We start from the raw sequence: 22,523 nt of genomic DNA, 5'->3' as shown, positions 1-22,523 counted from the left end.
GACATTTGTTAAAGAACGCGCACAGGTGCTCAGTGAATTCCAGCGTGGAATTGCGGTAAAGGATGCCACCTGTGCAACAAATCCAGTGTTTGGTAACAACAGCAAGTCACCCACGAAGTGGTAGGCCGCAGAAACTGATGGTGTTGGGTCAGCAGATGCGGAGGCACATAGTGCGAAGAGGTCGCCAACTTTCTGCAGAGTCAATCGCTGCAGACCTCAAAATTTCATGTGGCCTTCAGATTAGCTCAAGAAGAGTGTGCAGAGATCTCCATAGGATGGGTTTCCATGGCTGAGCAGCTGCATCCAAGCCACATATCAACAAATGCAATGCAAAGCGTCAGATGCAGTGGTGTAAAGCACACTGCCACTGGACTGTGGAGCACTGGAGACGCATTCCTGGAAGTAAGGAATTGCGCCTCTTCCTCTGGCAATCTGGCGTATGTATCTCAGTTTGCATGTATGTCCTGTGTCCTGGGTTCAATTCCCGGCATCTCCACTGTAATGTAATGAATCTGATGGACGAGTCTGGGTTTGGCAGTTGCCAGGAGAATTGTACTTGTCTAAATTGCATTGTGTGAAGTTTGGTGGAAGGGGGATTATGATGTGGGGCTGTTTTTTAGGAGCTGGGCTTGGCCCCTTTGTTGCAGTGAAAAGAACTCTGAAATACCAAGATATTTTGGACAATTTTGTCGGAACAGTTTGGAGCTGGCCCTTTCCTTTTCCAACATGACTGTGCCCAAAGCGAGGTTCATAAAGACATGGATGACAGTCTGGTGTGGACTGGCCTGCACAGAGTCCTGACCTAAACCCCATAAAACACCTTGGGATGAATTAAATTGGACACTGAGTCAGGCCTTCTCATCCAACATCACTGTGTGACCTCGCAAATGCACTTCTGGAAGAATTGTCAAATATTACCATAAATACACTCCTGAACCTTTTTGACAGCCTTCCCAGAAGAGTTGAAGCTGTTATAGCTGCAAAGGGTCTACCAATGTCATATTAAACCCTATGGATTAGGAATGGGATGTCACTGAAGTTCATATGCTTGTCAAGGCAGGTGAGCGAATTCTTTTGGCCACATAGTGTACGGATTATAACATGTCAAAGTTTGAGGAAAATCAACTTAGTCTACGGTCCATGTTCAGCATGAGTAAATCAAATATTCTAACAATGGAATCAAATTAAAAATCCCGAGCACTTGGAAATCAGCTGTACTGCAACATCTTTTTACAGGTGGAGATCAGGCTGATCCAAACTCTAATAAGCCTGTTTCCTCCGGTTTCCTCCCACAGTCCAAAAACGGTGACCCTGAATGCAGGATAAGCGGCAGATAATGGATGGATAGTCTAAATATTGTCTTTCTTCAATAGCCCTATGTCCCTCTCCCTCAAAAGCTCTTTTTTTTTTTTTCTCAGGCCACAGATTCAAATAAGAATTTGTCCGATTCTCACCCTTGCCTTTTCATTCCCCTCTCTGGTTATTAACAGGCCTTTCTCCTCTTCTTTTTTGACCCATAGCAGCCCAACTTCCACCTGTACCTTGTAGAATATCAGTACCTATGGCGACTGTTACTAACCCAGGTGACCAATCAAGTATAAAAGTCACTGAATTGAGTTGTATATTTAGATTGGCAAAGTTTTTACCTCAGATTACCCTGAACCCTGTGTATTTATCCAGGTAAGGGACTGGCCTGAGCCCCCTTGGAACGGTATCATGGAGCGGTATCATGCTCTAAGATTTATGGGTGGTTCATTTGTTTTTGGCAGCAGTGCATGGAGTTTTGTTTCCAAAACTCTAAAGTGGAATTTGCAAATCAAGATAAGTATTCTACAGAAGAGTTTTCCTTGAAATCTGAGCCACCACAATACCAATCCCATCTGGCCTCCTTCAGCTGCAGTAGTAGTACTGCTAACACATCTTTGTCATCAATGTTGTATATTCTTGTTTTCTACCATTTGCAAGGGGACTAAAACACTTCAGCTGAAAACAGAGATCTTGACGATAAATATCCAGGATGCTGCTTGTAGAAATTTGCACTGCATAGTACATTCTTGTCAAATGCAATCATGGCAATTGCAGTTGTCTCCACGCTGATAGCCTGTAGCTCCTTGAGGTACTGCACAACCCAAATGATCAAAAGGGCAGGTAGAAGAAAAGTGAGGAAGTCTCTTGGATGAAAAGTAAAACGTCTTCATGAAAGAAACAGTCAAGTGGTCATGATAAGATGTGACATGATTAACCATAGCTTGGATGACAGAGTACCTAGTTGCTCACTTGATAACAGCACCCAAAGTCAATATCTGTTGGTTTCATCAAACCCAACACTTGTTTTTCAGTAGGAGATTATAATTTCTTTTAAGGCAGAATTCCATGGCATGCATTACAAGTCCAAATCAGAAGACCTGAAAATGTTTTGTGATTCTGGTCATTGTCCGTGACAACAAACAAACACGATTTTCCAAATGATCCATTCAAAAACCAAAGTGGTTTTATATTGATATTTTGTAATGTTAACAATTCATCATATGAGAAACATTGCTAGGAATTGCTGAAGAAGTGGTTAATGCTGGTGAAAAAACCCATTCGGTCATAATGGTATCTTAAACAAACCCAGATTTTTAAAGAAACAATGAATGGAAACCATCCTGAGTTTAAAATTATCCTGAGACTTCATGGAAAACTGATGGTAAAGCCGATGTCAATGATTGGCCAATGATGCAGACCATTATTTCAGCTGATTGGCTGGAAAGAAGGGAATAGAATAATAGAGGAAACTAGTGGAAACAAAAAAAAATCACTATAAGAGGAGGAGAAAAGTGGATAGAGTGAGGAGGTAGCTTAAAATGTTGTAGGAGGTGTACGGAGACAAGGGTGAGGAAAAAATGGAATAAATGAGGGATGTAAGCCGTTGTATGAAGAGTGAAAAGTAAAATACTGCAGCCGTACTGCAGTTAAGCTAGTTCGTTTCAGTTTCTAAGCGTTTGAACTGCTGCATTCACATCATTGCCTGAGTATCCACTAAATCCATTGCTACTACTAATACTACTACAACTACTTCTAGTCCCACTAATAATGATATGAATAATAATAATACATTTAAACGGATGCAGAAGGGAAAAAATAGAAACTTCAAGCTATTTTTGCCCCATTATATTTTCTGATTAATCGCCTTTGATCACTTTATCTCAACAAACAAACTGAGCTGCAATTGTTGCATTCACTAGATAAAATGGCAACAAGACTTATAGTCATAGTAAGTGTAGTAGTTTAATTGGTTTAACATTGAAACCAAATCACATAAAAATTATTAAAAAAACAGAGAAGTTAACCATCTATGATTTTACATATGTATACGCACATAAAGACACACACACATATATACCCACACATATATATATGTACATACACACACGCGTATATATATATATATGTGTGTGTGTGTGTGTGTCTGTATGTATATATATATCTATATCTATAGATATATATAGATATATATCTATATATATACATACACATGTGCACGAACATATCACCATTAATGTTGCTTTGCGCCGGCATGTGAATGCAACAGTTGGTATGAATGGTACAAATTAAGAATTAAAAATTGCTATGCTTGTGACTATGAGGTTTGGACTTTCTTTAGCTATATATATTTTTTGCTATCAATAATAACTCTCCTACCCGTATTAGATCTTGATGCTTTCAATGCCGTAAACGCTGTAGCCCTCTTTATAGGTGGTGTAGTTTGGTTGATGACTGGGGGACACCAGGTTGTAGTTTGGGGGATGTTGAGGAGAAGACAGAGTGTGTGTGTAGTTTCCTGTGTGCTGGGGGGACGACAAGGTGTTGGCTGCCACCTTCATAACACAAATAAAGTCAATGTTATTACTATTTACTCAATTATTGTGTATTTGGAACATGCAAATGATTGATATTGGAGAAAACTACATGAGATTGCATGCAGAGAAAATGGGAAAGGGGGCCAGGGTCACAAAATATGATGTAAAATAAGGTGTTTTGCATTAAATCCAGAGGTCTAAATTTGCAATACCTGGTATACCTGTCCATTTTATTTATTAACTTTATGACAAAAGTAATGAATTCACAAGTAATTTATACAGGTCCAGTTACTGCATCTATTATAGTTGGCAGGAATTTCATTGAAATTTGTATGAACACAAATGGAGGAATACTATAACACTTTTCTTAACATGAGTGGTAAACAACTGGCCAAAAATTCCCATTTATGTCCAATTATTCCCTCTGTTTTGTCTCACAAAAACATTGATGTCCTTACAATTAATGTTCTGATCAAATTTTGACTCTGTAACACTAAACAGTATATTCATTATCCTTCAGGTCACAATCTTTGTATTTCACTTTCTTAGTCCAATATGGAAGGGATGTACAGTATATGGGAGCGGAGTACCCGAGGGAGCAGAAATAGTAGCTATTAAGTTGAAATTACAAAAAAGGAAGCTGCATTATGGATGTATTTCAAACCGTACCCTTTCAAACTTGTAAATAAATGAAATAACAATCATGATGTATGCTGCATATCAGAAGAGCCAATCATTGCATCTACGTTTCCCAGCAATTCAAAAGTCAATGGCAGATTTGTATGTAATTGCGATTATTATCCAATAAGATTAAATTACATGGTACTTCATTGACGTCAAATACAATTATTTAGAAAATCTACTACTAGTAAGGAATGCACCACAAAGATATTGCTGTACAAAGTCAGAGAATGAGTGATGCATTCCTGCTTCCTTGTATAAACTAAAGAAGTTTCCTCTTGTGTCTCCTCATTCTTTCCCTGCAAGATGGCAGTCTGTATAATAAATGACTAAATGTACATATAAGTAAAAATTTGGAATATTTCAGGTTTTATTTGATCGAGGTAGAGTTCTTTTATGAATACTCGGTTAAAACCACTACTAACCACTTGTAACAATCACCTGCAATGTCAGATTGAGGCAAAAGTATTACTCACTGCAATATGTATGTAATGCAATGTGTGTGTGTTTATTGTGTGTTTGTGTTTGTATGAGAGAGAGAGGGAGACAGAGAGAGCTTATAGATTACCTGTTCCTATGAAACAATAAACAAATCTGCATACTTAATACAGGTAGCCTACAAACCAGCCTTTGCAGAGATCAGATTTACTTTTTCTCATTAAGCTCTTTCCAATTGATTCAAGCGTCTGCCGGTCTTTTTTTACTAGCTATTTGTTAGGTGGGGATTGTGAAAAGAGAAGTTAATGAGGGATGGTAGTGTCCAGCGCTACGGGGGCATTTTTGTAACCATGAAATTGCTGCCAATACTGAACACAGACACTATTTGGTCAGTTTGGAAAAATCATTTAAACATCACTTACAGCTGTCAATGACAGGAAAGGTAAGTTTAGGCTGTAACTAGTGTTATTGTTTCCCAAAACAAATTAAATGATATGTGGGGAGATTCAAAACAAATGTTATTGCCATTATATATGTGGACACTGATTCTTTACATTCCAATATATCTGCAATAGTGACATCAGAAAATATTTTAATGCAAATATACAAAACACAAAAGTGTCAGGGCTTTGTATTTCAGATAAACACAAAAGACATTTAAGTTACTTACTAAATCACAATAATAATGATAATAATAACAATATCAATAATAATAATAATAATAAATTATAAATCATTATAAATGCTAAATATTTTTGGCAATATGCTGTTGATGTGATGTCTGCTCATTCCATTAGTGTTATGTTTTCTAACTTTACTGGCTTTTTATTCCATGGGTCAGCAATGGAAAGTTTGAATCTTAGGCCAAAGAATGTGAATAAGATCCACTCTCCAATGTAGACATGGTCAATTTACCTTCAACTGCTGTGATGGTTTCTTGTTGAACAACTTAAACAAAAGAATCCTTTGGTCAACTATGAGTTTTCTAATAATCACATACACCAGACACAGCTCTGACAGTTTTGGTCTTCTGGGCATCAATAGAACCAAATGTTTCAGTGTCTCTCGAGAATCTTGTAGTTATTTTTTGTCAGGGAAACATTCACAGGTTACTTTGCTACACTGATATATTACCAAGCTAAAAGCAACAAAGTCTGAGTGGCTGCAACATCACGATGATTAAAATGTTCTCTTTTGGTCATGCAAATGTGTTGAATGCATTTTATAAATACCAGAGGTTTTCACAACATTGAATTAAGCCCCATGTAAAATTGAGTGTATCCAATTTTGTAAACACATAATGCAGTACAGTTCAAATGAACATTAAAGTTAATTTCACTAACAATTAAGGCGATTTGCAGTGAAATTTGAAAAGATAACATACCTTCATTTTTTTGGCTTCAGCACGGCTCTTGTAGCAGAACTCGACCAGTGCTACCATCATGGCCAGTCCAAGACCTCCCACAAGGATGTAGAAGACTCCTGCTACGTTACTGAGAGACAGAGCACTGGTCTTCTCCTAGTATGTGCGCACACACGAACAGAAAAGGACATGGACAAACACACACACACACACACGCACAGACACACACACACACACATGCATGCACGCATGTACAAACACACAAACACACATACGTACACACACACACACACACACACACACACACGTATCCAATCAAAGACATGAATGAGTAGGTTATTTGTGTTGAGTAGCGCTATTGGTTAACTAGCACACAGCATAAATTGATTTTATCGGCTATTGTGTATGATATTATTTGTAAGAAATATGTGCCTGTGTGTTTGAAAATAATGAGCACCAGCTTTATAATGTAGTTAAATTGTCTCCACAAGCTGCTTACTCAAGAGTTTTATTAAGATCTCACTTTGCGATCACATTTACAGTCGAACTATACAACACTGGCAGAATATCGAGGCAATATATTAACCATGCAAAATTATAGGGTAAAGATTTTTTGAATAAGGTAAACTATGGCATCAAAAGATATTCAGGACTAGCAGCCTCTGTTTTTCAAGTTCATGTTTGCTGGTGCTCAATGTCCATGATTCAAAAATCATGTCTTAGGTATATCTCACCTAAGACCCCCCTTAGTCTTAGGTGAGATACCACAGAGACTCCCTCTTGTCTTTGTGGTCTCATTTTAAAATAATTGTAAAAGTATGAAACCCCAACTCATCAGCATAGTTTTTTTTTAGTTTATTAGTTTTACCCCCACTGATGAATCAAACTAGACATTGGGCTGCAACTTGTGATATCCCTACTGTGCACTAATACTGAACTGCTTTTGATATTCAAGTTGTGTCTGACCGTCTTCCAACATCCAAAAACATGGATGTTGCGCTTAAATAAAAAGTTCAGATAACTGCCTTGTCACAGCCCACAATACCAACATGACAGGTGCTTGTGAATATTTGTGTTCAATAATAGACAATCTTCATTTTGTATGCTACGGAAATGCATCTCAGGAGTTTTAAGAAGAGGAATAAGAAAAAAAAATCATTTGAGACCATAGTCCAAAGATGAATCGGACCATTGATCATAGTTACTAGGATGCCAAACAACAACAACCTTTCAATACAGAGAGTGATCACAAGCAATATATATTAATTTCACTCCAACTATACCTTGCAAATAATTTTGGATTAACACATATGATTTGAAATAGAAACTATATTTGAATCTAAAGCTGCCACAAGCAATGATACCACATTGTTCCAGACATCACCGGCGCAACTGACTGGCAAAGCAATCAAATTGTTTAAGAAATTTGATCAATTTGAGAAGAAACAATTGCACTCTCCTCAAATATTACACATTATTTGGAAACTCTTTAAGTATGTATTGGCCTGACTTATAAGATCAAGTCCAAGGTTTTTCAAAGTGGTACCTTGACTCCAAAAGTGTCAGAGTAAAGGTTTTTGAAAAATTTGGCTTCAAAAACATTTTTCTTACATGTCTTCAGTATCAAAAAAGCTAATGTTTCACACCACATATATATGTATACAAATCTTTCAAGTCCATAGATATAACATATTTAACAATCCTTTTTTAATTATCTACAATATTGATTTTAGGACACATTTAATAATAATAATAATGGGACACATAATAATAATAACATTAATAATAATTAGGACACATTTTGAAAATCAGTCTCACAAATAACACCTCCACAAAATGCAAACTCCATTTATAACTAATAATGTCTGTCTGTTCTAAGATGCATTTTGTGCCCGCTCTTTCCCAGACTTATGCCGTTAAAGCAAACTAGGATGAAGAACATCTCTGTCAATATATATTGTTTCTCAACATAATAACATGTGTCCAAAAACACAAAACAAAACTGCTGAAACATCTGCTTGGTGATGACTTTTGGGGAAAAAAAATGTGCTCCAGAAATTTGATGATAGGTTGTGCGGCTTATGTAGATAATGTAGGTAATATTCATGTAGCAAATTGTCAGACTATTTGCAGTGAGTCTAGAAGAGCTCTTCAACATTAAACTGCATATATGCTATAATTGTATCCATTTATTTATTTTAACAACAAAAACGAGAGCACTGTGAGTGACAAGTCAGGGTCTAATTAATTTGATGTCTAATTGCATCACTGCATGTTGATAAATGTGTTTCAGATAATGTCTGTATGGTCTGTTGGCTCTTTCACATCGTCAAACAATTCCAGCTATATGATCATATCGTCCCGGCTTGCTTGTCTTTCTCTTAAAATATGCAACTTGAATTGTCAAGGACCTGGTGGAGGATGTAATTTTGCCTCGTAAGACAATGCTGTATTTTTTTTAAATTGTCCGTGTGCATTGGGATGTTCAATGCCTCCAAAAAGTATTCAGTCCCCCTTTGATGTTTTCTTTTTTGGTGCTCTTATATATGAAATGATGGCCAGTATGATTAGACTTTTTTGACAAAAAAAATTGAAAAAGTCATCTTCCATGTCAAAGTGAAAAACTACTGTCAATTAATTAAATATAAATAAAGTGAGAAATTAGTGTTTGCATAAATATTCAGCCCCTTTAATGTGACTGACCTAATTCAACAGAGGTCAACCTTGTTGATTTCTGCAGTGTCACAACTTGTGAAATAGAGATGACATGAGTACAGTTAATGTGCCTCAAGTAATTGTAATAAACAAATTGTGTCTGGAGGATGCAGTCTCTGGTTCGTTAGTATTGCTGTTACAACTGCAACATGAAGACAAAAGAACACTCCAAGCAAATCAGAGAAAAGATAATTGAAAAGGACAAGACTGGAGAGGGCTGCAAGAACTTTTCCAATTTACTGGGCATCCCAGTGAGTTTAGTTACATCCATCATTGAGAAATGGAAGGAGAAATGCACTTGTCTAATTCTGCCGAGAACTGTCCGTCCTCACAAAATGAGTGACGGGTGAGAAGCAGACTGGTGAGGAAGGCACTTACGACCTCTGAAGTGGTTAAGAGTGTCAGTGGCCCAGATGGGAGAAACTGTACATGCAACAATTGTTGCTTGGAAGAGTCGTTATTTGGAAAGTTAAAACCACTCTTGAATAGCTCACATTAACTCTTGCCTGGAATTTGCCAAGGGGGTTGGGTGCTATGTGACCCGGATGGTGGCCAAAGTGGGGGAGAGCTGACTCTCAGAACACAGATTATTCTCTCTCTGGTGTGCAAGGCTGAGATGATATAGTCAGACTCACCTCGGACACACGGCTCAGCCTCTGGAACCAGGCATCTTGAAAGGGGTTGGACTCCTTTCTATACTAGAGTTCCCCCAAGGTGTCAGACAGGTGTGGGCATGCTGATCGGCACCTGACTCGGCATCTGTAGGTTGGGGTTCAACCTGGTGGATGATTTAACCCTCCACCTTTGGGTTGGGGGATGGGTTCTGACTGTTATGTTGGCCAATGCACCCATCAGGAGTTCAGACTCCCTAGAGTGGCTGCTAGTGAGCACTCTTGTCAGGGACTCCTTTGTCTTACTGGGGGACTTCAATGCTCACATGGGCAGTGACAGTGGGACCTGGAAAGGTGTGATTGGGAGGAAAGGTCCCCCTGATCTGAACCCGAGAGGTGTTTTGTTACAGGAATTCAACTAAACTCCATGGGAGACTGAAGATCTTGAGCCTGAGTGGGCCATCTTCAGAGCATCCATTGTCGAGTCAGCAGACCAGAACTGTGGCCGTAAGGTGATCGGAGTCTGTCGAGGAAGAAATCCTCCAACCTTCTCGTGGAGCTGAGGAAGGAATCCTACCAAGCTTTTCTGGCCTGGGGGACTCCAGAGGGAGCTGCTAAATACTAGGAGGACAAGGGGGCTCAAGGAGTGTACCTTAACTACAGGGGAGATCACACTACTCAGCCTGCCTGGAAAAATCTACTCAAGGGTGTTGGAGAGGAGGGTCCACTGGCCTAAGATCCAGAAGGAGCAGCATGGTTTTCATCCTGGGCTGGCTCTAAACCCTCAACAGGGTCCTTGGAGGCGCATGGGAACTTGCCCAACCAGTCTACATGTGTTTTGTGGATCTGCAGAGAGCAGTCCCATGGGGAATTCTGTGGAGGGTGTTCCAGAAATAAGGGGTTCTCAACCCAGTAATACGGCTCTTCAGTACTTGTATGATTGGTGTCGGAGCATGGTTCGCATTGCCAGATGGAAGTAGGATTCATTTACGGTGAGGATTTGACTCCGCCATGGCTGCCCTTTGTCACCTATTCTGTGCATAACTATTATAGAGAGAATTTCTAGATGCAGCCAAGGTGTTGAGGGGATCTGGTACAGTGGCCCGAGGATTGGGTTTTGGCAAGTGATGTTGTATTGGCTTCATCAGGCTGTGATCCCCAGCTATTGCTGGTATGCTTGCAGCCAAATGTGAGGTGGCTGGGATGAGGATCAGCACCTCCAAATCCGAGACCATGGTTCTTAGCCAGAAACAGGCGAAGAGCTCAATCCCTGTCATGGAAGAGGTCTTGCCTCAGGTGGAGAAGTTGAAGTAAAACAGGTTTTTGTTCACAAGTCATGTTTGATAAGAGTTTTTTGAATGTGAACTTTTGTCAAACAAGCCACAGTATATTGACCATGATTTTCGATACATCGAAGGGGGTGATTACTTTTTATAGGCATTGTATATTGTGATCAATTTGACTAGATTAAGCTGGCCATTCACATTGATTTGAATGTTTGTTTTTTAATTTTTAAACTTTGTCTATCTGATCAAACAATAGTTTCATATTACCATCTTCATTCCGGTGGACTGGAAGAGCATCCATATTGTTCGCGTATTTGCTTTATGTTAATGTAACAACTGATACAGCACAGTTGATATGGAGCACAATAAATGTTACACATCAACATTCCTGAAAGAGTAAAGTGACGAAAAAACATTTAGTAACAACGGTTGCATTATGAGTAGATGATCAAGCTATTGGATGCTATAAACTGTGGGGGGGAAATGGGAAACCCCTGTAAAAGGCCATGCGTGCCGCAGGAGAACATTATGATAAAATTAATTTCAATATCATCCACCTTTGTTTTTTTCTTTGCAAGTACTTCTGTTGGAAGCAGGGTATTGTTTCTCCAGGCTGTGTTATTTCTAAATCTGAATTAAAATTAGGTTATGTCCACTGCCTGCGCTAAGGTGAACAAAATTGACATTAAACATATTTCTCATTTGCAGAAACATCCCATTTTTTCATTCTCTTAAGAACACTGAAAACGTTTCAAAAACCAATACAAATTTCCATTGTTGTTATTTAAAGAAGGGAGAAGAGAAGAAAGATTTAGTTTGTAAAGTACTGTTTTCTCAATCATAATAATAATCAAACCGTGTTTTATGTCAGAACGTTTCATAACAGAAACATAATGTGGGTTTGAATAGTTCACAGACATGTAAAACTAACCTTATTAGTGGAGTCCTTGAAGCCACACTCTCCTTTATCGTACCACCACTTGTTTTTCATCTTGTCTAGGGTTCCTTGCTCATTCAGTTTCAATACGGCAAGGTTTACTGGCACTCTTCAATGGGAATAACATAAATAACATTATTATCAATGTTATATTATGTTATTAGTGGAGCAACGGTTCTCAACCTCTGGTTTAGCAACCAATCTGTCACCAGCTTAATCAATCATGAACGATATCTATCACAGACTTGTATTACATTTTACAATAGTAGTTGAGCAAATATAAAGTGCTGTGTTTTCTACACGTATGATTTTTTTTTTTCCCCAAAATGACGACTTCATTCAAAAGGTCTTCAAGTCCCAACTTTTTGGTCCCTGAGACAGAGGATGAGAGGTGCTGCAATGAAAATCCTTCATTTCTTTTCACGCTCCAGGACAGGGCTGTAGATAAAATGAGTTTGGTCAGGTTGAACAAACTCTTTATCAACAGCCCCCTTTCCTTACTGTTGCTTCTATCTGGTGTGAGGTCACTTGACCCTAGCCTGGGGTCATCCCTGAGATGTGCCCTAATCCTGACCTCAACCAAACAGTGCGCAACACATGATAAGAAGTAGGAGCAGAGACTGTTACGCCACTTGTTTGGTGTGTACTTATCACCATACTTATTTACTAATTCCTTTTTTTATGTTTTATCATAAACATGAGCGATGAAAAGCTCACGAGTGTTAGAATTCTAATGCCAAAATCTGCGGCGTTGCATGAGTACCTTATCTACTTTTGAGGCTCACATGTGGCGCAATAGGTCTGTGCTGCTTCTTCTATTGTTTTGAGACTTGAAGCTCCGAAGCTGCCTTCATGGTTTTGTGTTTTAGTGTGACAGTGTGTGTATTAACCTTGCTCTCCCCTCCTCCGCTGCCGCATTCTCCCTTGTCATACCACCACTTGTTTTTCAGTTTGTCCAGCAGGCCCTGCTCGTTCAACTTTAACACCGCCAGGTTCACCGCATTTCTACATGAACACAGTGGCTGTTAGCAGTTCGGTTGTCAGTGTGGGTTGTCCTGCTTGTATGAGTGTTAGCAGAATGAACTTCCCATCCATGGACTAAAAATGATACAAAAAAGTGGATTGCTTCTCTTAGCAGTATTCTTATCTGTTACACATAGGATAAGCTTTAGTTCAACCTTTAAAGTCTTCAAAAAACAAATGAGTGAGTAATTTGAATGTCTTGATGGAAGCGCAAAGATAGGTATGACGGTGCAAACATCTTTTAACAATCAATTTCTCATTATTATCTTGTTCACTTGATAACTACACAGTATCCACAAACTAACAGCCAGGTAGTGGCTTCTAAGCATAAGTGGCTCTTAAGCTGGATTGTTAAATCACTTTTTAGTGTAAGATATGATGATTTCTTGCCAATCAAAAGATAAATGTTGGATGATTGATATGTTTACTATTAGTATGGTTTTAACCTCAAGTAATATTTTCAGTGCCCCCGAACTTTATTTCTTTCAGTTCTAACATTGTACTCCATAAAGTTATAGGGACCTTCTGTGCTCCAGGAAGTCTTCGTCTTCTTCTACTTTTTTTTTCACTGACCTCACTGACCTCTGCTCTTATAAGTTACCCGATGTTCCTGTCTTTTCTGGAAAAAAGAGTTCACTACAGCCATTTCCATTTTTGGCCACTGCCTTACTCTGATTACATTTGCACTGAATGGACTCAGTCAACTATCAGGTAGCCCAGCCTCTAACACACTTCTAAATCCATCAGTCACGGTGGAACGGTATTCATATTGAGATCTCGGATTGGCTGAACTGTATGTCAATCAAGCGCCTCAATGCCGCAGTGGGGATGGTTGGTAGGCTAATAGCTATTTGTAATGACATGCGACCTATCCACACTACTTGTGCTGTAGCGTATTCTGCAACTTGTAGTTCAGTGATTTTTTTTTATGTTGTGCGGTAGAGTTTTTAATTTTAAAGGCAGGGCTCCCCAATCAACCCGTGTTGCATTTGCGATCGACCCGCAGATCAGGATCGACGTGTTGGGTGCCCCTGGTCAGCACCACCTGTCCCTCTGTGTTCCTTTCCTGGATACCAAATCTGCCCATCACTTCTTCATCCCCTCTATTGCCTGCACATACATGCCCATCGAAGTCTGCACTAATTATCACTCATATCTCTGGGGATATTCTTTATCACTTCATCTAACTCATTCCAGAACTTCTCCTTCTTCTCTAACTCACATCCAACTCACATGTTTGTAACTCACATATATGTATGTGTATATCTTCTTCCTCTTCTTCTTCTTTCGGCTTTTCCCTTCAAGGGTCGCCACAGTGAGTCAACTTTCTCCATTTAACCCTATTCTCTGGATACTACTCTCTCACACCAACTACCTTCATATCCTCTCTCACTATGTCCATAAATATTCCCTTTGGTCTTCCTCGAGACCTCTTGCCTGGCAGCTCCAATTCCAGCATCCGTCTACCAATATAATCACTATCCCTCCTCTGTACATGACCGAACCATCTCAGTCTGGATTCTCTGACCTTCTCTCCAAAACATCGAACATGAGCCGCCCCTCTGATAGACTCATTCCTGATCCTAACCATCCTAGTCACTCCCAAAGAGAACCTCAACATCTTCATCTCTGCGACCTCCTGTTCTGCCTCCTGTCTCTTCGTCATTGCAACAGTTTCAAGGCCATACAGTATCGCTGGTCCGACCACTGTCTTGTACACCTTTCCTTTCATTCTGGCTGATAGTCTTCTATCACATAGTACCCCTGACACTTTTCTCCACCCATTCCAACCTGCTTGGACCCGTCTCTTCATGTATTGTGTGTATATATATATATATATATTATATTATATATTGTTCAACTTCTGAAGACTTGACAGCCATTAGAATTTAAATGGGATGAGACTTTGATTAGTGTTAAAAGCTGGACTCAGGTTCACCTTCCACATTCTTCTAGACACAGACAAATGCATGCAAGCAAGGACACAGACGCACACACACACACACACACACACACACACACACACACACACACACACATGCCTGTGGTCCCCTGAAAATCAATATGGTCACTTACAGGAGCAACACCTGTTGGCAGTTCTTGCAGACAGCTTCAAAATGGTTTCAGGAATACCGATTTTTTCTTTTACCATTAGTATATCATGATTTCTTGAGGTTGTGCTCACAGTTCACTTTATGGCAGAAAGATGGCAGCTCAACATACTGTAAGACCCATACTTCATAAGAACAGAGAAATGTGTTCATTTTTCTCAAGGCGGTAAGAACAAGAAAAGAATAGCGATCAAGATAGAAATAGAATCATCATAGTTCCTGCTCACTGCAGCACGAGGGTGCTAAACATTGTGGGAATTCCACAGAAACAGTAGCAATGAAGCAATGGCATGGTGACAATAGCAGAGATGGCAATTTTTGAATTTACAAAGAAGGAGGTAGATGATTAAAACAACATGTTTGAAGAGAAGGTAGAAGGTTTGTTGTTATTACTGGTATTACTACCAACTACCATGAGCTGTATAGTGATCTGATGAATTTCCTCCTGCTGCCCTGTTCTGCACACATTTGGCCTTAGCGAATTTGTATGGATGTCAGCGCCATCTTTTGACTCCTGAACTATCCATATGCATGTCTTAAAATGCCTTTCAACATTGTGTTATATAGCCTTCCATTTTCCTTGGCCAGATGATCCTCAAAACCATCCATCACTGTGCAACTTTCCACACCAGCCGGAAAGCGGAAATGACAACACTTTTTCTTTTTCACATAAACCTAGCCCACTTCGAATTCCTGACCGATCACAATAATTGTTGGATAGCACACAAGAAGTGGACAAATAGAAACCTGCCTTGTCATCTTTGGGGTACTACAAAAGGTGCTACTTTACATGACTATGAATTGTAATTATAATTAATTAGTACATTTATGTGGTATCAAAATTAATTTCCTTGGTAACTTTAACTCAAAGTAGTTTGTAATTAACTTTTGACTATTTTTCATTTGACTTTTTATGGACAAACAAATTCAAAATTTAAGTTTTTAGTACTTGATTCCAACATGTGCAAGCTCATATCAAAAAGGTGTACAGGTCATTAAAAATCACTAGAAATTCAAAATTGAAATGTTCTCAAGAACAGAACGCAACATGTAATAGATGAGTCATTACAGTTTGTATGATGAGTCTTGTTAGCTGGAAGTGATCTTTTTGAATCGGGAACATAAAATCATTTCACATGAAACAAGCACAATTTGAGATACACACACACACACACACACACACACACACACACACACACACACACACACTGTATACACGTAAATAGAGAGAAAGAGACCGAGAGATAGAAAGGGAGACTGAAACTCTGTTTTTTAAAGCTTGTTTTAGCAACTGCACTGGAATGGAAGAGGAATGGAGCAACATCACTCAAGGAAATCACTAAAATCCTAATCCTATCCTAAGTGGATATTTGTATAAACTGAAAAAAGAGCTCAAGCTCCTTCTGCAACAGATTCCTTCATCCCAAGTGTGTGGAAGAGACATTTTTAAGGTCCTTCCTTCTAGTTGCTTTTTAGACTGTTAAACACACAGGCCTCCTCCCAATAGACTTAATTTTCATTCATGCATCTACTTTGCCTTACACTCACTTGCTGATGTAAGCAGCTGTTGTCCGCTGCTGGTTTTCCATATTTTGCACAAGGGTTCAATTTTTTATATTTTCTAAATTTCATAATTTAGATAATTCTATGCTACTGTGTTCAACTTAAAATACTTATAACCGAACTACCTCTGCTGCACCGTCCAGTTTCTGCTGTGTGAACCCATTGTGGGTTTATTAAAGTTCCAGTATAAAACAAGACAATGGGACCAAAAGCCAAAAAACTATAGCTGATTGTATATTGCAGGAATTTAGCAAAACAGGTAGGATTTTTTGACAAACATCAAATTCCTGTACTCCCAACACCTTGGATTGTGCTGGGAGAGACACCTGCGCATCCAAAGGACAAAAGATTGGGACATACAGTGAGGAATGTCATCACCTGTAAATCTGGGAAACAGAACAATGGATTGTCCAGCTCAGAAGAGCAAGCTCCTCAGGTCAGGACTCAGTACTTCACATGCATCTCAAGGACAAATGCCACTCGTTTAAAGATGGTAATTTTTGGCCATGGAAGACAACTGGGTTAACACAGGGGCAAAAGAACCCCTCTATGTCAAACTGGAGAGACCATCACTCAACAGAAGAGGTGGCTTTCAACACACGTTTTAAGCCACATATGACTCAGTGCTCAGTCCCAGGACAGGACAACACCCTCCTGCCTTAAAACCAGTGTATCCCAAATGACATGGTCGATTCAATATATATCAGGAGGTAAAATGATTCATAACCTTTCCTAACAACCCCCCATTCAAACCCTACTTCAGGCAACAGCCATATTATCTTGTTCCTCGGGCTCTAATTATATATACCAACAACTCCTCACTCAGGTTAAATGTCTTCATAAAACTTGACAGGTCTAGGTTTAGTTTCTACAACAAGCTCAAAAGAGGATTATTATGACCAACACACACACACACACACACACACACACACACACACACACACACACACACACACACACGCACACACACACACACACACACACACACACACACACACACACACACACACACACACACACAACTGAAGTTTGCCTACCCTGGATGATATAATTTGACCTACTGGAATAATTTAAGTGGACCTTTTACTGGATTAATGCATATTCCTCCATGACTAGAGCTTGCACAAAGATATGTGCAAAATATGGTATGAAAAGGGAAAGGACAAAATATACTGCCATTCAGGTTGACTTTGCTGATCGATTTTACAGTGACTAAACTATCCCTTGGTGTATACTCACGAATTGTATTATTCCACATTAATATGGGGCACTATGTTAAGAGAAACCTAGGTTGTTCATTCCTTGATACAATTTATTATAAATATAAACCAATTAGTTATAGATATATATAAAGACACTTAGTGTTTTTTAAGTATTTAAAATCAATATATAAAATTTTTAATTATGTAAGAATTTGTGTAGATATAGAGAAAAAAAACTCTTTTGAATCAGCCTGTGCGGTGTGCTGAGCCTCGCTCTCCCAAACCTGGGAAGCCTTAAGCTTTAACATACTATAACAAAAATGTATGCTAGGAGAAGTAATTTGGCCCTCATAGTAGTTGGAGGTGGAAGTAACGTTTATAATGCTAAGCGTTAATAAGTGTATAATTATGACTTATTGCATTTCAAGTGTATATTCAATATTAGATGAGGAAGATAGCCTGTTTTTTTGTGAGACTTTCTGTAAACAGAGAAAACAGTCCTCCAGAATTAAACTCCAGTGTCTATATCTCCAACCTAGACACTGCATTAAAGAGAATAGCCAACAAAAAACGACAACATAATAAACAACTTGGTTGGAGTGTCAGTTGGGATAAAACAGTGATGTTTTTTCATAAATTTGAACTACATAGAGGAATGATAGAGGAATGCACATTTGGGAATACATCTATACAATTGTATTAGATATATCAAATACAATTCAAGAGTAAAGCTCCAGCAAAGACATAGCAATTTCCTTGGTTCTGGTCTGTGTTGAATCACCCAGGCTTTCTACAGTCTTAAATGATTCTATATTCTATAAATGAATCTTCAAGAAGCTGGAATGCAAAACCTCCAATCTGAAAAAAACACTTTTTTCAGGAAATGAAAAAAACATTTAATTTGATTATCGTATGGTCTTTGTTAAAGATATTCAAGAATATTCTATTGTTCACTGACTATATTTCTATATTATAATTTAAAAATAAAAAGCATGTATTTTTCATGTATTATCAGATAAGTGTTTTTTTTTCTAATTTTTTCTGCTTCATTGTGCACATAGGAGTTTTGTCATGTGACATTTATGTCAAAAGAAAGGGCGAGATTATCTTGCAAAACGGCAAACCTTTCAGCTAATCTTATGCCCAACAAGTTAAAATCCTGTATGTGTGACAATATTTTAGCATATTGATGGAGTATGGCATTTGTAATTATTGAAATAGGTTGCATTTTAGGTTGACTCAAGGAAAATATGATCACTGCATTTTTTTTTTTTTTTACGAAAATCTGATTTTTCAAGACTTCATAGTTGGAGAATAACTGAAATAATTATTTGTTCAGATTTTTTGTCTAAACCTGGCTATTTAAATTTATGAAACTGCAGAAAATACATTTCTAATATTGGTTGACTTAAACTTTCTTTCAAACATTGTAAGGGAGACATATCTTCAGAGAGTTAACATGTTGAGATGGAGCTAGAGGCAAGTAGAGATATTATTTGTCATTGGTTGTCTTGAACTCTTTTTAGCTCACTCTTCAGCATTATTTTCTCTCCCCCTCTTTCACACACATGCACACACACACACACACACACACACACACACACACACACACACACACACACACACACACACACACACACACACACACACACACACACACACACACACCATATGTGTGCAATCACAAGATACATGTTTGTGCAGCTAGCCCAGTGGAGTATTTTAGATCATGATATCTTCCACTATTTCCTCCTCAGTGATTTTTCAATCTCACATGATAATTTATTGTGCTTCCTATAGGAACAATTTTACTCCTGAAAAAGAAATAGAACAATCCAGCTTAAAGAGCTTTAAAAGAAAAAAAAAAAAATTAAAAATAGTTTGGATGTTGCAAATGGTGGATGAAATGGTAGTGGAATTGTTGCCGATGGTGTCTATCTGTGCCCCAGTTGTAGTGGTAAATGGGATGTCATGACTTTGGAGTATCTAAAAGTAAATGTGATGGTTAAGACAGTTAAGACTAATGGTTTAGTGTACCTCAGATTTCACTGACTGAAATTCTTATGGATACCACTTTAGGTTTGTTTCATGGTGATTATATTGATGATGAGTTTGATTATTCTAGGTTTTATGTGAACTGAACCTAGATATTGTAATTTCAATCACCACCTCTGACTGCAAGAGTAGCAACAAGGGAAACATGAGATTGCCACTATGCTAGGAGCAGAGACATGGGAAAGTAGAATATTATGTTCACTGAGTTATAGATTCAATTCTATTCAATTTAAAATAAGGATTTTTTTTCTGACTGACAGGTTTAAAAATTTCAAAAATATGCCTCTGGTTCTACCATAGTTCAACAACCATAGTCATACCATACCAGATGAAAAACATTTCAATTAAAGCTCCATTAAGCAATTATTTCATATTCAAATCATTCAAAGGGTTTCTTGTACATCCAGTTCGAACGTCCGACACTGTCGCTCGATCTATAGATAAAAACATCAAAATTTTACTTTTTGGAACAGTGGGCCAAATATGAACCTTCCAGGGAATGGTAATGATTCAAAGTGGTCACTGCTGTTGTTAAACAAATGCAGCAATAAGACAACAATCCATCCAATTCATGCAGTGCCATGCATCATATAAGGATTAAAAAAAATTACATGACTGCCTTTCAGAAAGAAAAAGGGAAATGGCAGAAAAACTCTGATGTAAGGACTTGGCTTAGCTAGATGGAAATGGAATCTACCAAAGTAAAGATTTAAGACTTTGTAATCTGTAACGAATAAGCTCACAGCAGATACCCTTTGCCTATTTTCTTTCAAGCGTTGTAAGGGGGGCATATCTTCAGAGTTAACTTGTTGAGATGGAAGTAGAGGCAAGTGAAGGTATTATTTTCCTTTTCTCTCGACAAACTTTTCAACCTTGAATACCTACATGTGTTTGTAGACATCAACTGTGCTTTCAGTGACATCACCTTGAAAGTTCAGATGTCCAGAATGTTCTGTTCAAGCCCAGGGTGGTAGAATGATAATGTCTTTGTTACTACTTTTCTCTGTATAAATTGCTTAATGGAGCTTTAACTGTTAATATGAAAAATACAAGCAGTTCCGATCAGGAGAATATAGTTCTGATAGAGAAAGATAAGCCAAAGGAGCTGAATTAGAGGCAGCAACATTGAGACATTAGAGAGTGAGAGACAGCGTCAGGTAAGTAGGTAAAATAAGATGAAAAGAAAGAATTGTTAGAAACTAGCCCATGCAGTTCATATTCACAAATATAAAAGCATACATATATTGCACTTGACTTGCTATTCATATCGATATAAAATGACAGAATTTATGATTGAGTCTGTAAATGGCAGGACAGTAATACATTTTATTATACTTGTTGGATTCAAACTTTGTAAGATTTCAATTGGGAGTTATGGTGTGACTTCAGATGTATCATTGAAGTATTTCAGTCGTGTTTATAATCAAAAGAAAAGGTTAGTTGATTTTGTTTGGCCGGTGGTTCATGCTGTTTGGGTGCACTTCTAATATGGAAATTATTTTGACTATTACATTGTTATTACTGGAAGAAAAAAATTCTTTCAATGACAGTGAAATATCAAACAGTTCCTGGGATGTTGAGCGCACAATCAAAATAATGATCACTGTCCATCCACCTGCATTCACAACCACCAAGAAGTCAGGGTAGGAAACAACATTTTCGACTATAAAGAGTTTGTGTAAAAATCAGTTGTGAGGGATACGTTTACGAGACTGTTTTTTAATTTTTTTTATTTCACAGTTCACTAAAACTGATATTTCAGTTAAATCTGTTGACTTAACCTAAGAAACCCAAGATTTTACCACGATAACATCAACAAATGTCACTGAAGTCCTTGGTACATGATCCGGGAAAAATAAACATTGGTGTTTGTATAATGGAAGCTTTTCGCCCCAAGACCTCTGTGTAAAATATCCAATTAGGATATTAATTCCTATCAAATATTGAACTTCTACTAACTATAAAATTATTCATAGCAGATCTACTGAATCATCTTGGAAACAAAATGCAATATTTGAAAAAATCACTGTTCCCTAATAAAACCAACATCTTGTTTTGTAAATGATTTTTTGTATTATGATTTCAATTAATGCATTGCATTTTTTGCAATGCATTAATTGAAATCCTACAATAATAATAGTCTGACGATAGAAATCAAGTTATTTTATACATATATGCAGAATATTTAAGTATAAACATGGTACAGACATACTGTGCCTGCAAAATACTATGCTCTTTCTATTTTTAGAAATATTATAGTGTACTTTTATGCATGTTTTTGGGCACTTATTGTTTTGTGTTAACTGGCGGAAGAAATACTGGCAAATGAAAATATAGTAAAGGTAATTTTTCTATTTCACTGATTGTCGCTTATAATAAAGGAACCAAAGGTTGATTGAACATATAGTCTTCTGATAAGTCCTGTATTTTTTTCTTTTTTTTGCGGCATTGGAATAATTTCAAGAGAGAAGCTAAAATGAAATATCATGACTTGACAGTCCAAAAACCTTTGCACAAACTCTTTTTCCCTCAACCAGACCACCAAGACACACACACAAAGCAAGCACACACATACATAAAAGTGGGAAAACACACACACACACACACACACACACACACACACACACACACACACACCTGTATAAAATACAGTTGAGTATTTTAACCCCTTGATCCAAGTCTTAAAGAGTCAGCGC

The 22,523-nt window shown here is 37.9% G+C and overlaps 1 protein-coding gene across 5 annotated transcripts in view; it reads right to left on the bottom strand.

Moving 5' to 3' along the window:
* Positions 1–22,523, bottom strand: part of LOC147216952 (glutamate receptor 2-like) — a 66,451-nt gene that overhangs the window by 8,855 nt on the left and 35,073 nt on the right. Inside the window, exons 17-19 of one of the 5 annotated variants that reach the window (XM_086176650.1) lie at positions 12,764–12,878; positions 6,346–6,480; positions 3,685–3,860 (exon numbers count right to left, since the gene is read on the bottom strand). In XM_086176650.1, the coding sequence (XP_086032776.1) occupies positions 3,690–3,860; positions 6,346–6,480; positions 12,764–12,878 (421 nt within the window). In that variant the 3' untranslated portion in view covers positions 3,685–3,689. Of the gene's footprint in view, positions 1–3,684; positions 3,867–6,345; positions 6,481–11,867; positions 11,983–12,763; positions 12,879–22,523 lie in introns of all 5 variants that reach the window. The other 4 variants (XM_086176651.1, XM_086176654.1, XM_086176652.1 and 1 more) reach the window with 4 other exon arrangements.

The sequence above is a fragment of the Fistularia commersonii genome, chromosome 29 (assembly GCF_037954325.1).
Source record: "Fistularia commersonii isolate RoL2024-O1a breed Wild chromosome 29, RoL_Fcom_v1.0, whole genome shotgun sequence".
In the NCBI taxonomy this organism is placed as follows: domain Eukaryota; kingdom Metazoa; phylum Chordata; class Actinopteri; order Syngnathiformes; family Fistulariidae; genus Fistularia; species Fistularia commersonii.
Note: the sequence above shows the minus strand (reverse complement) of the source record. Positions and strands in the feature narration are given on the sequence as shown.